The sequence below is a fragment of the Camelina sativa genome, chromosome 13, assembly GCF_000633955.1.
Source record: "Camelina sativa cultivar DH55 chromosome 13, Cs, whole genome shotgun sequence".
Classification (NCBI taxonomy): domain Eukaryota; kingdom Viridiplantae; phylum Streptophyta; class Magnoliopsida; order Brassicales; family Brassicaceae; genus Camelina; species Camelina sativa.
The window spans coordinates 23882042-23895849 of record NC_025697.1 but is presented as its reverse complement, the minus strand read 5'-3'; the positions used below and the strand labels follow the sequence as shown (position 1 = coordinate 23895849).

Genomic DNA, 13808 nt, shown 5'->3' with positions numbered 1-13808 from the left:
AAAACAAAAGTTTGAAAACTTTAAAACAAAAACGAGCTCTCTCGAACGAGTCCGTCTCAGCGAGATGTCCAGCTCTTACATCGACCCTCTGGCCAAGGGAACGATTTAAAACGCGTTCCTCATGGATGCAGCGGCGAAATAATCCGCACAAAATAAGCCGACCCAGATCGCATTCAGCTAGCAGGCGGTTAAGTTTGTATAAGCCGGGTTCTCACTCGCACTTTCTTGCCGACCTCGTGGCAAACACAGAGTAAGCCAGACACCAGGGCCGCACCTAAAAGGTATGACGAGCTCATCTCGATTACCACCCTAAACATTTGGTATTCGACACACGTAATAGGATAAGCCAAGAGACGTCTTGCACCGTAAAGTACAACTCGATACCAAAGATAGGAAAAGCGCAATTTTATTCCATAACCAAAGAACGAACAAGTTCAAAATAACGATTAACAAAAGGCCATGCTCGACACAAGTTCAAAATAACAACTAACAAAAGGCCACGCTCGGCATAGATTCAAAATAAAACAAGCAACATAAAGCCACGCTCGCGCACAGACGATCAATCATCTATCCCCAGATCAGCATTAGAGGGCACATCGAACTCGAGCCCATCGACCGTCTCCCGAAAGGTTCGGCAATCGTTACGCAAACCTTCCAACGTGTCCAGTGGAACGTCCACACCTCTAGCAGCCATGCTCTCAAGGTACGTGCAGATTCCTTCAGCACGGTTGCCCTCAACAAAGATATGGTCTGTGCACTCTAGCTGAATAATGTAACGACGCAATACGTCGATCCGAGTTCGGCAAGCATCGATCTCCGCATTAGTTTCAAATGGTCTAGTGTTAAGAGGTTCAAGATCACCCTCTTCGAGATCAGGAATCTCCACTGCAATCACTGCCGCTTCACGACGAGAACGCTCATCCATCAAACGATCAACGCATGTCAAAAAACGAGAGGATAAAACATAGCAAAGTTCCAAAAAGGAAAAGTACAATGCCTAAACGGCTCAATATCCGGTCAATCCAACGATAATGCAAGGTCCCAAAAAGAAAATACATCGCCTAAACGGCCCAACATCCGCTACAAAACGGGAATAGGTTCTAATAAAACAAGACAAAAGCAAGTCACTGCTCGGCAGCAACCTGAGCGCCCGAGCCCGCAGGTGCCCCTGCCATGACGACCTCCTCTCCTACAACCACGGGAACCTCCGCCGCCTGAAGGTTCGTAGGAACGATCGCGGTCTCTGGAAGAGCCTCGAGGTCGCTGTCCAAAACATCGGCAATATCGAAACCAAGAACCTTGTCCTCCCACATCTTCACGTCAGCCTCCAAGCCGAGCAAAGTCTTCGACGGAATGACCGTACCACTCTTCACCAGCTCCTGAAGACAATCATAGGTGCCGCTCACCTGGCTCAAAGTCAGAAGAGACTCCTGCGCCGCTCTGTTGTCAATAATATGCCTCCTCATCCTCTCAATACGAGACTTGTAGCCGGCAACCTCGACATCAATGCCATGCCGCTCTGCTTGCAGCTGCTGCAACTGCGCCTTCTGAAACGCGTGATCAACCTCAAACTGCTCAAGACGAGAGCGGGAAGCGTTAAGAGAAGCCTTGAGATCGGCCACTTGCTTCCTGAAACCGGCAGTTTGCTTCGTAAGAACAGCAGAAACCCCTCGCTCTTTATCGAGATCCTGACGAAGCTCCTCAGCCGATCTCCTCGATGGTTCAGAGGTACGAGAATCAGCAAGTTGCTTCTCCAGCTCGGCAATGCGACGCTCGTACGAGACGACCATGCGATTCACGCCACCACCATCCTGAAACACAAGAAATAAAGAATCAAGATAATAATTGGGAAAAGTCAATCAAGAACATAAAGAGAAATACCAACCTGGAAGTGTTTCCGAGCCCACGACCGATACAGCTCGGGATCATAGAGAGAACCCACAGAGGGAAGCGGGTCGAAGGAGCCGCGAACCTTGCTAGCAAGCTCACCACAAGCAGTAGCGTTGTTGATAAACAACTCATCCTTTGTCTTGTAAGAAAAGGAGAACGAATCATCAATCTCAGTGGTGTCGCGCGGTATGCCATCCCTCCTAGATCTCTTGGATGATTCGGGCTCGGGAGCAACCACCTCACTATGAGAAGCTCTCTTCCTTGATGGAGTAGGACGTCCAGAATCAGCGACGACGATCGCTAGGGCATCAGAAGCCTCGCCACGTGACTTCTGCGCACACGGAACGACAACAGGAACCTTGGCAGCTCTTTTGTCGGCGCGGGTAGCGGCCACCTCCGCCGATCTCAAATCTCCTGCAACTCGCAGATCGACACCTCCGCCGGCTGACGGGTCAACGACTTCAGTGTCGGCAGCACGCGAAGAAGACCCAGCATCAACGGCCTTCTTGAACTGATCGGCGTATCGAGGAAGACGAGTGTTAACTTTTCCCATCCCTAAGCGCGGTAGACCTAAAAAGGAAAACAAAAGTGTGACGACCCAATAACCACCAAGGAGAGCAACAATCGATACAACAGAATAAGCAGGAAACTCACGAGATCTCTGAGTAATCGAAGGCCAATCAATCGCCCCTCTCGCTCTGATCTTCCTGAGATTGTCGAAAAAACCTGGAGGATGAGCACGCAAGCGAACGACAGGCTCTGCAAGCAACAACAAAAACAAGATAAGTGTTAGAAGCCAATCAAAGAAAATCAACAAGTAAGGATAAGAAACAGCAAAGCTACCGGGAACCATATTCCACTCAGTAGCGTAAAACATATCGAGGTTGTCAACCGAAGTCTCATCTAGCTTGACAAAGAAAAAGTAACGCTGCCAATGACAAATCTTCTTCTCAGCTCCGGTGACGATCTGATAACCCGATTTAGCACTAGTATAAAAGTACCCCGGACTACCTCTGACTTTCGTAAACCTGGTAGCCTACTCAAGGAAATGTACATCAACCTCGACGCCACAATCGGTACCCAGTATCGCCAAACCAGCTGCGTTGCGGATACCTCCCACAGAAAGCTGAGAGATAGCTATCTTACGCCTCGCGCAGTAACGCGTCAAAAACTCCGGCAGAGGAAACCAAAGACCGCAATCAGTAAAATAATGCTCATAGAGGGCGATAAAACCTGCTGGAGGCGTCCAAGGACGCTCGTGGGGTTTAGGAGATCGGAAAACCAAACCCTCGGGCATCTTACACCACCGCATCATCTCGGCAATAGTATCCGATGTGCACAACGAAGGACCGTGATCGGCCGGACCGGCTGAAAGACTGGCACCAATCGATGCCGCACTAAGACCCAAAACAGCTGAACGAGGACCAGTATCCTCGGCCGGGACAACGTCCATAGGACTCCCACCAGAACCACTGTCGCTATCTTCGCTGAATTCGAGAATATCAGCAAAATCGTAGTCGTTGGCCAAACTGTCAAAATCTCCACACTCTGCTCCAATGTCAACACCAACGTCATCGAAAGCATTCTTATAGCTTGTACCAGATTCCCTCGTGAAGCGCGTCGAATCCCCGCAAGAGTCTTACCACACGCACGTGCGGGAACACGAGAACTCGTAGAAGGTCGGCCAACCTTCCTGCAAAGCGAGCCGACCTCGCGACCCCCCATCATAAGATCGAGATCGCCATCGTCGGAGTAAGCGTCAGAATCAACGCGATTAGAATTATCAATGTGACCTCCGAAATCCTCCATGCCGACCCCAGTTCCGCATGAACGAGACCCATCTAGCCGCTTACTTAGCTCGGCACCAACCACGGTCTCAGGAACCTGCGAGCTTCGAATTCTCAGCCGAACATGCCCCATGCCGAGCTCACTACCACCTGACGAATCCGCGTTTATGCCAAGCAGCGATTTGCCACCAAACTCTTCAATGCCGAGCTCACAAGTTCGCCGAGCTCCATCGAACTCATCACAGCTGAGTTCACCATCGATCCCATGACCGCCGAGCTCTGGGCCACTGAATCCGCCTGTCCCGGAACCACCGACCTCGTTCACGCCTCCTCGCCGATCTCCCATCTCAACTGTTCCGCCCTCGAAATCAATCTTATCCTCATGATTCCTCGCGGTTGTAGTATCAAACCCACTGATAGGTCTGCCGACCTCGGGTACGCCGACCTCGGGTACGCCGACCTCGGGTACGCCGACCTCGGGTACGCCGACCTCGGGTACGCCGACCTCGGGTACGCCGACCTCGGGCCCGCCGACCATATCGATCCCAAAAGAAGTGCCGAACGCATTCGAATTACTCCGTAGATCTTCATTTTCGATCTCATCTCGCCGATCCCTCCCAACCACGCGAGAACTACCTAACACCGGATCCCGGATTCCATCGTCGCCGACCTCGGCCCGCCAGCTCTCCATGTCGAGATCGACATCCCTACGCCAATCTCCAATCCTCGAGCCGACCTCACCAACGACTCGACCGCCGACCTCGGCGTCAATCTCCGAGGGACTACCTAATGCCTCACTCGCAGGAAACCTCGCAATCCGCCGAACCCTGAACTCGCCGAGCTCAGATCCGCCGAGCTCGGATCCGCCGACCTCAGATCTCTCCACTCGAATCTCCTCGCCGAGCTGGGTCTCACTCCGGCCGACCTCGAAATCTCTAAGGTCGTTAGGCGCTGATAGCTCAACTCGATGGACGACCAACGGCGGATCCGGCTGATCAACCATTGGCGACCTCGCAAGCAGGAATAATCGACGGGCGGCGGCTAGGGTTTTGGGTATGCAATCGACCAAAGAAAGAAGTAAAAGCATGAAAGTAATAAATGAGAGAGAGAAGAAATTACCTTTTATGAAGAAGAAGGAGCAAGTGAAGAAAATGGGAAGGAAGAAGGTGCATAAATAAGTAAATAAAATGGAAAAATTACTGTCAAATCCATCATCTCAATCCGCGACTCTCTTCTCTTTTTCGGGGATATCATTGAAAACCGCATTCAGAATAAAGACCAAAGGATTTTTCCCAGTGCCTCTCGAAAAATGAATCTGGAAATTCTCGAAAAATGAATCTGGAAATTACAGAAGAAATTTCAGAAGAAGTTACAAAAGAGATTGTGGAAGAATCACTGTAGCAATTTCATTTCCCAGAAGCAATCCGAGACGATCTGCGCCGAGCAGGCATATTACAAATAAATCAAGCATGCCCGCCGATCGCAGAAAAACTGACGCTCTCCGGACTAAGGGGGGGACTATTGTTGGACATGGGCTGCGCCCCAATATGCCATTCGGCCCAACAAGACGAATTCTGTGATTTCGGCCCGACCAAAATGGATGCAAGTCATTAATAATCCGTAAAGGGCAATCTCGGGAATTCACGATGGGAACCCTAGAAAACCCTCGGTCTACAGTCCACTATATAAAGAAACAGTACTCACTGGAGAAAGGAGGGGGACTCGCATACAATACCCCGAGAGCAATACTTTGCGTCTAAAAACTCTTGTTATTCTCTGTATAATTTTCTGTTAGCTTCCGAGCTCGTCGTGACTCACTCGTTAGTTCTCCTGTGAACTGACGAGCACGATCTTGACTCGTTTTAGTGACGACCTCGCATTCCTATCGTTAATAAAGAACAAACTTCACTCTTTCCCTCTAAAATCGATATTTATTTAGTGTTGTGCAATCCCCAGTACAAACAGTTGGGATGGGTCTTGTTGATAAGAACCATAGGTAGGCTGGGGATGAGCAGGATAAGGGTAAGGTTAAGGAGCAGGAAGAGGAGGAGGAGGAGGTTGGTGTTGGTAATCAGAAGAAGCATAGTAATAACTGGGTGGTGGAGGAGAGAGGGTGTAGTGTAATGGACCCGAATGAGAGGTTGAGGCATGATGATGAGGCGATGGTGGTGGGTATGGATCTGAATTGGGAGGTTTATAAGGGTATGGAGAATTCGAACCATAGTTCTCCATAGTAAACTACACACAGCACTGTTGGTTCCTTAAAATAAAGCAATTCAAAATTGGCTTCAACGCAAGTAGAGATTTTTCGCAATCAACATCACAAACCCCTTTCTTCTTCTTCTTCCCAAACACAAAATTTTCAAAATAAGGAGGATGTTCCTAATCAACAATGGCGGTAATTTTTGCGTTTGATCAGAAGAGAGACATCATATCATTATATGAAAGTACATTATTACGACGGATTAGAGAAAAGCTTCAAAGGAACAGAGAGAGGGAGTAATCATATACCTTGCAGTTTCAGGCCCTGAAACCCTTTAGGAGATCATCGCAGAGAAGATAACTTATGCGGGCGGGGGAAGACGAAGTCTCTCTGCAATTAAAAAGGATTTGATTTTTTTTGGGTTCTTTGTGGACTTAACAAAGGTTTTAGTTTGCCTACTGTAGCAGGTCACTTATTATTTCCTAGTATTAAACTCAACTTCTTTTTATCATTTTTTTTGCATATTTAATTTTAGTTGTTTCTATATAAAAAAAAAAAAAAAGTGTGAATCATAAATTATCATTTTATGTATATATAATATATTATCTATATACGATTTAAGGAAAGTAATATACATAAGATAAGACATTCAATAAAAAGATGCTTATACTTTTTCTAATATTTTGTATATATAATTTTAAAATAGATAGGTAAATCCGTAAATTACTACCAAAAAAAAAAAGACGGTCAAGTTCATGGCGCATTCTCCTGATGATCAAAATAAATATAAACGTTCAAATCATATCTTCTTCTTTATTGAATTTGGTTCTTAAATTGGAAATAAGAACTAGAAGAGAAAACGATAAATTTATTATTAGGAAGCTGAATGATTTGATCATGCACTGCGAAACACATCAAAAGAGCAATCTCCTGCTGCTTAAGAGCATATTGAACTGTGTTTTTGCTGTACATAGAAATTGTTGGAACCCTCTATTTCTTCCTCCTCCTACCTATTGAACTATAATCATATAAACAAAAAACTAGTAGGAAAAGAAACAAAAGAAAAGCAAAGTCAACATTGAATGTTTTCTCTTGAAACCTAAAAAGTCATCACGATTTTCAGTAATTTCCACACACACACAAAAAAAAAAAAAAAAAAAAAAAAAAAAAAAATTGATTTTTAAAAGAAAAATTTTCTTTTTAAAGGTTTGAGTTGACAATTACAGATTTAGGATATAGTTTTTAGAAGGTAGAATTTAGTGTTTAGGATTTATGGTTTATTTTTTAATATTAGAACTTTAGTTTAATTTTGTGGTATTTTTTTAAAATACATTTTGGTGATATTTTTGAAAAGAAAAAAAAATTAAAAGTAGTATTTTTTGAAGAAAAAAAAACTTATTTTAGTGGTATATACGAGAATTACCCTTAATTGATGTGTTTGTTTATTATTCATTACCTTCTATTATTATAAAGATCATTAAAAGCAAGCAAAAAGATTAACACTAGTCATTTAAAACATCGTTTATATATGACAATATTCTTTGGACTTTCACACAAACTCTTGTTGCCACAAAGTTTCGAGGTCATGCTGCATCATGGTGGAGTCAGACGAAGTCAACTCGTGTGCGAACAGGACGGGATCCAATTCGTTCATGGGAAAAGCTTAAGAAGAAGCTCAAAGACACCTTCCTGCCACATAATTATGATCGCACAATGTATACCAAATTGCAAAACTTGAGACAAGGATCACGTTCAGTTGATGAGTATGCTGAAGAATTTTACTTAATCTTGACACGTAATGATATTGCCGATAGTCAGATACAGCTTGTTTCACGTTTTATTGGAGGATTGCGTTCCCAGTTGCAAAACTCGCTTGCTCAGTTTGATCCAACCACTGTGGCCGAAGCTCACCGACGCGCAGCCTCTTTTGAACAACAGTCACGACAAGTTGCATGGAGTGGCTCCAACTCTCGCGGGTGTGTGAATGAGCAACAAACATCACCGATCACCAACACTTCTCGCGACGGGGCTGAACCTAGTAAGCAAGAGTTGCGCGGTCCAAACGAAGACCAAGCATTGAGNATCTTATCCAAGTCATCGATCTGCAGTGGGATCTTGGATGCTATAGCTCGCCACTGAGCACGTGACTTATTCACAATCACCTGTATATGTTAGTCAAGTTAAGAAGGGTCATCATATATTTGCTTCCGTGAAAAATGTATAACAACAAGATTCAAACAATGAGATAATCAAACGGACACGACTAATTAACTCAGTGTCTCTTTTAAGTGTAAAAATCAGAAAAAGAGAGAATAAGCTTATGCGATATGAAGATGAATAGTGCCAAACAGATAAACCCACCTGACTGGAAAACAGTGAATTGGGTACCAAAACCGGAAATTTTTCGGCATTCAACAAAGACGTTGTCGTAAGTCCCATCTCAACAACTTGACCTTCTACAGATCCAGCCTGAAAAAGTGGCAACAAGAAACACACTTTATCTTGAGGAAAAGAAATACGAGTGAGAATGACTAATAGATTTGCTTGCTTTAGGAAACTTAATAAAAGAAGAGAACAAAAAGCAAGTAACACAAGAAAATTCAAGTTTAACTAACTTTAATTGTATCTCCCATAGAGAAAGGTCGAGAGAATTGCATGGACAGACCACTCAGCACATTACCCAGGATATCTCTGGCAGCAAATGCGGTGGCAACTCCTGAAAAACTCAAAATAAAAATTGATAATGTTATGAGCAAAAAATATCCTAGAAAACGTTAGCAACCTTGGAGACGATAAGACTACATGTTTCTGGTGGCGATAGGCCTTATTTCCTAGTTGGCAATTATCATTATAGGCCGTGAAAAACAAGTAAGTAAGTTGAAATAGAGAAGGAGAAGACACACCTCCAACTCCACCAACTGTCAAGATAGATTGAACAGCTACCCCACAGGCTTCAGCGGAAGCCATCAAACCAATTGCAAAAAGACCAACAGATGATACTTTGTCTAAAGTCAATACCTTCTCCCGATCTAGCCCACCAAAACTCTTAGCGGACAACATTCGGGTAATCACATTGGTCTTCCAGCGATATAGGAACCACACAAGTGAGAGAATGACTGCTCCCTTCACTGTTGGAGTAAAGTACTGAGCTGCTATTGTTGTTGGAGCCACCATCGAGGCACTAGAACATATCACACAATCAACAAGTCAGTTTATTTTTTATACAACATAATATTCATAGAAATCATGTTGCTAAGAAAGTTAAAAGCAACTGACATTTGTGCAAAAGCAATGAAGGTGACCAAGTAACGGGCAGGATCCTCCAAAGCTCCCCAAAAGCTTTTCTCATAAGGAACAACTTCGTTAGAGAAGCCTCCGGGAAGCAAAGCAGCGGAGCTTTGCATAGCGTAAGTGTGAAACCTCCTGAGAACACTAGGCATGACTACCCAAGCAAACAAAGTAGCAGTCATAGTGAGACTGATGGGAACAATGACCTCTTTAAGATACGGGTTGGAGTCGAGGAACTGGTGAACATGAGGGATCATATCATCAGAGGCTTCTTTAGTCTTCCTAGCAGTTTGGGTAACAGCGTCGACACTAGTCTGCAAGACATCTTTGGCCTTGACAACCCAGTCAACGTCGCCATTCCCATCAGCGGTGCCAGTAACAGCAGGGGCAACGATGCTTCCGAAATTGTCAGGTTTGGAGCTGAAAGCCCTTGCGTAAGAGGAATGGCCTAAGAAAGGGATAGCATTATGATGCAGGCGCAAATCGGAGACAATGGAAGAGGCTTTTGGTCTGTGAGAGGAGGAGACTCCGTCGAGAAGAGGGTTTCCGCAGGTAGTAGTAATGGACCTGAAAGAAGAAGAAGGCTCTATCTTCCGGAAAGCAGAAGACGAGTATTTCGCCGATCTCTGAAGTGACTTGAGAAGCGTTAACCTAATTCCGGCCATTTGAGAATCTCTGCACTTTTTTTTTTTTTTTTAACAAACAAATTAAAATTAAAAATTAAATTTTCTCAAAACCTCCCCAATTAAGAGTTAATAATCTCTCATTATTATTATTATTAAGGAACAACCCCCAAGTTCACGAATTAAGAGCAGAATGAATCATTCATCGATAATGGCGGACGGAATTCAAAAATCCAAGTCAATGGGGTTTTCTTTCACTACTTGGAGAAATTGAATAGATTATCTATCTCTTACCTGAAGATGATGATGATGATGATAGGCTTAAGCTAAGATTAGAGAGAGACGATTCTTCAATCCAAAACACAACTGTACCTGTGGGAGATACATATATAAATAAATCATACTATTTGCTTGGCAAAGAGGGAAAGAAAGAATAAGCACAATCCAAGAAAAAACATAGACAAAGCGGTCAACAACAACACCAGCCCTCGTTGTCGTACCGACGTCGTTTAAACACCCTTCAACTTCTGCCCCATTGGGCCTTAGGCCTTCTTAATTGCTTCAACATTGTTTTTTTTATTGGGCTCAATGCTTCAATTATAGTGGCAGGCTCTGTAAAAACAATCGGTTTCATAATGTATAATTTTTTTTTAATTTTTTCCCCGGTTAATGCAAAATGTAAGTGTTGTTATCAAAAAGATCTTTTCTAAAAAAATTTAAAAAAAAAAAGAGACGAGCGAGAGAGCACACACAACTTGGGTTCGTTTGGGTTCGGGTATAATAAATGAAATGAACAATGACAACAACAACAAAAAAAGGTGAAAGCAGCTTAACGTGTATTCTTGTGATTGAACCTTCAGACGTGTCTGTCTACGATCGAACATCTAAAACGTCTCACCATGTCTTTTTTTTTGTTGTGAGACCCACAGCTCATATTTGCCACTCGTCGTTCTCTCATTTCGTTACTCAACATAATTATAAACTAATTAAGGTATACAATATAATCATTACACCAATGATTATCTTTATATGTGGACAAAAGATATAAGTATATATCTATTTTCTGTACAAATCTTCTTATAATGAAATACAATCACTAAAAATATAGTAGAAGATATTATTAATTCATCAAGAATCACTAAAAACATTGATAGATTGTGATAACGCTCTTTCTATCTAATCATAAATGTACACATGTTATTTACCATCTACAAATTACATTTATTGTAAATTTGTAATAATGGTTTATTCTTAACTCTTAGCATATACAATAAAGAACTTTGACTCTAGTTAATTTGGGAATATATATAAGAGGAGATTTTCTATTTTTAAAAAACCATAACAGTATGATCACAATGTCAATTTCTGAGGCGAAAACTCACCTTTAGCTAATAAATCAAGATTAAAAAATTAATAATATAATTAAAAAATTAAAAAATAAAATAAAATAAATGAAAATCCAAATTCGATTCATCGTTAGTCCATTCTTTCTTGATAAAAAGGCTTGGATGGATCTCATCACCAACACTGCTACACAAATGCTACATTGATCCAAAAAAAACGTGTCTGATCTTCTCCGGAGAGAAAAACCCTTATAAAGTTTTTGTAATCAAATCTCTATGGGAGAAAACAACAATCATCACAAAGAGCAAAAGCCACTTTCATACGACAAATCTAATAAACCCTTTTCTTCTTCTTCTTCTTCTTCTTCTTCAATACCGTCATGCTCGTTTACAGCGATGATCGTCCTCTTGATCTTCGTCTCATATCTGTTATACTCATTCAGTTTCATCTCCTTCCTAAACCCATATTCTCCTTCTAAATTCCCTAATACTCTCCTCGTACCCGTAATCCGTCTCGGGTCGGGTCAAAAACCCGAGGAACTACAACAAACAGAGCTCAAACACGTAGTATTCGGAATCGCCGCGTCCTCAGATCTGTGGAAGCATCGTAGAGAATACGTGAAAACATGGTGGAAACCTCACGGAGATATGAACGGCGCCGTTTGGCTCGACACACCCGTCAATGATTCCGTTTCCTCTTCCTCGGCCTTGCCTCCGATCAAAATCTCCTCCGACACGTCGAGCTTCAAGTACCGTTACCGTAACGGCCACAGATCAGCGATCAGGATCACGAGGATCGTGTCGGAGACGGTGAGGATGTTGAACGGGACGGAAGCGGAGAGAAACGTGAGATGGGTGGTGATGGGCGACGACGACACTGTGTTTTTCACTGAGAATCTTGTTAGGGTTTTGAGAAAGTACGATCATAAGCAGTTTTATTACATCGGAGCTCCGTCCGAGAGTCATTTGCAGAATCTGCACCAGTTCTCGTATGGTATGGCGTACGGAGGAGGAGGGTTTGCTATAAGCTATCCGCTGGCCAAGGTTTTGGAGAAGATGCAAGATCGTTGTATCGAGAGATACGCCGATCTTTATGGATCAGATGATCGGATTCATGCTTGTATGGCCGAGCTTGGTGTTCCTCTCACTAAAGAAGTTGGCTTTCACCAGGTTCCTTTCTCTATTCTATTTGATTTTTTCTTGTTTTTTTAAAACATTTTTTTTGTAAATTTTGCTACTAGTGCAACTAAATTTATGTATGAATAGTTCTAAAAAATTAATGTTTGTTTTTAATCAATTCTTTAATATTGGTGAATATATTGATATGTGTGTTACGTTGTTGAAACAGATGGATGTATACGGGGATCTGCTAGGCTTATTATCAGTCCATCCACAAGTGCCGATAGTGTCAATCCATCACCTAGACGTAGTCGAGCCTATATTCCCAAAAACAAGCCGAGTCAACGCCGTAAAGAAACTGATGATCCCAGCGAAACTCGATTCAGCGAGTCTTGTCCAGCAGTCGGTATGCTATGATACAAGTCGACAGTGGACAATGTCAATCTCGTGGGGGTACACAGTTCAAATCACGCGTACGTATATGCCAGCAAGAATGATGGAGATGCCCACTCGCACTTTTAACGATTGGCACAAACGCTACGATTTCACTAACGTTGCCTTCAACACGCGTCCCATAACATACACGGACTGTCAGCGTCCGCGAGTGTTTTATCTCTCTCGCGCGTTTAACAATTCTTCTTCTGATCAGACGACAACGATTACCGAATATATGAGGCACGACGAATGGTATCCTAGTTGCGACTGGGGAATAGCAGATCCTTCCGATATCAATCAGATATTTGTCTACAAAAAGCCTAATCCGGATAGGTGGAACAAGGTAAAATTATTTTTTATTTTGTTAAGTTTACTATATATGATTATTAGAAAAAAAAAATATTCTAAGAAAATGTCAAACGTTGATATCAGGCACCAAGGAGAGATTGTTGTAGATTAGTGCCGACAAGGAAGAAGGGAACAATGGTGCTCAATGTGGCAGCTTGTGCAAATGACGAAATTTTGGCTTATTCTGATAAATAGTTTCTTGTTTACTTTATATTACAAGAATTTTGTTTGTTAGTGACATATTTATATACTTAGGGAATAAAATATATATCCTTTGATAAAATATTCATCAACTATTTCTTTCTTTTTTTAAAATGTATACAAAATTACAAATGTCTTTGTATTATTTTTTTCCTTCTAAGAAAACGATAGCAGCACGTAGTCCTCGGCGTTCGGGTATTCGGTTCGGGTATATCTATTCGGGTATCGGGTATTTTGGATATTGAATTTACTATCCATAAGAGAACTGAATCTAATCGGATCGGTTCTGGTTCGGTACTCATTCGGTTCGGGTTGGTTTGGATAGTTGATATAAGAACCGAACCAGAACCGAAAATTTCGGTTATTAATGGTTTTGGTTCTTAAATATCCGAACCTACTAAATAACACCCAAAATTATCCGAAACTACAAGTACAATAGTTCAAAAGTTACAACAATCCAAACAATAAGAACATGTTATCAGATATCAAGTTTCAAAAGGTAGAAAGAGTTAAAGGAGATTAAAGAAGAATAAGGTTTAGAGTTTGAGATTTGAAAAGTAGTAGAATCAAA

At 42.5% G+C, this 13808-nt stretch overlaps 2 protein-coding genes across 2 annotated transcripts; one reads left to right on the top strand and one right to left on the bottom strand.

Moving 5' to 3' along the window:
* LOC104738569 (mechanosensitive ion channel protein 1, mitochondrial-like) lies at positions 5706-10272 on the bottom strand. The gene is made up of 7 exons (XM_010458726.2): positions 10086-10272; positions 9157-9848; positions 8784-9061; positions 8496-8596; positions 8242-8349; positions 7878-8042; positions 5706-5915 (listed from the first exon to the last, which is right to left on the bottom strand). Exons 2-7 carry the CDS (start codon positions 9831-9833, stop codon positions 5706-5708), a joined length of 1539 nt encoding a protein of 512 aa, XP_010457028.2. The 5' UTR covers positions 9834-9848; positions 10086-10272.
* LOC104737750 lies at positions 11277-13319 on the top strand. The gene is made up of 3 exons (XM_010458004.2): positions 11277-12304; positions 12483-13031; positions 13121-13319. The coding sequence occupies exons 1-3, from the start codon at positions 11411-11413 to the stop codon at positions 13229-13231; spliced, it is 1554 nt and encodes a 517-aa protein (XP_010456306.1). The 5' UTR covers positions 11277-11410; the 3' UTR covers positions 13232-13319.

What these genes read in the sequence shown, in the direction of transcription:
- LOC104737750 (XM_010458004.2), top strand. Translation starts at nt 11,411, where the DNA reads ATGGGAGAAAACAACAATCATCACAAAGAGCAAAAGCCACTTTCATAC. An exon ending in AAGAAGTTGGCTTTCACCAG is followed by an intron (nt 12,305 to 12,482) that starts GTTCCTTTCTCT and finishes TTGTTGAAACAG; the next exon opens with ATGGATGTATACGGGGATCT. An exon ending in ATCCGGATAGGTGGAACAAG is followed by an intron (nt 13,032 to 13,120) that starts GTAAAATTATTT and finishes CGTTGATATCAG; the next exon opens with GCACCAAGGAGAGATTGTTG.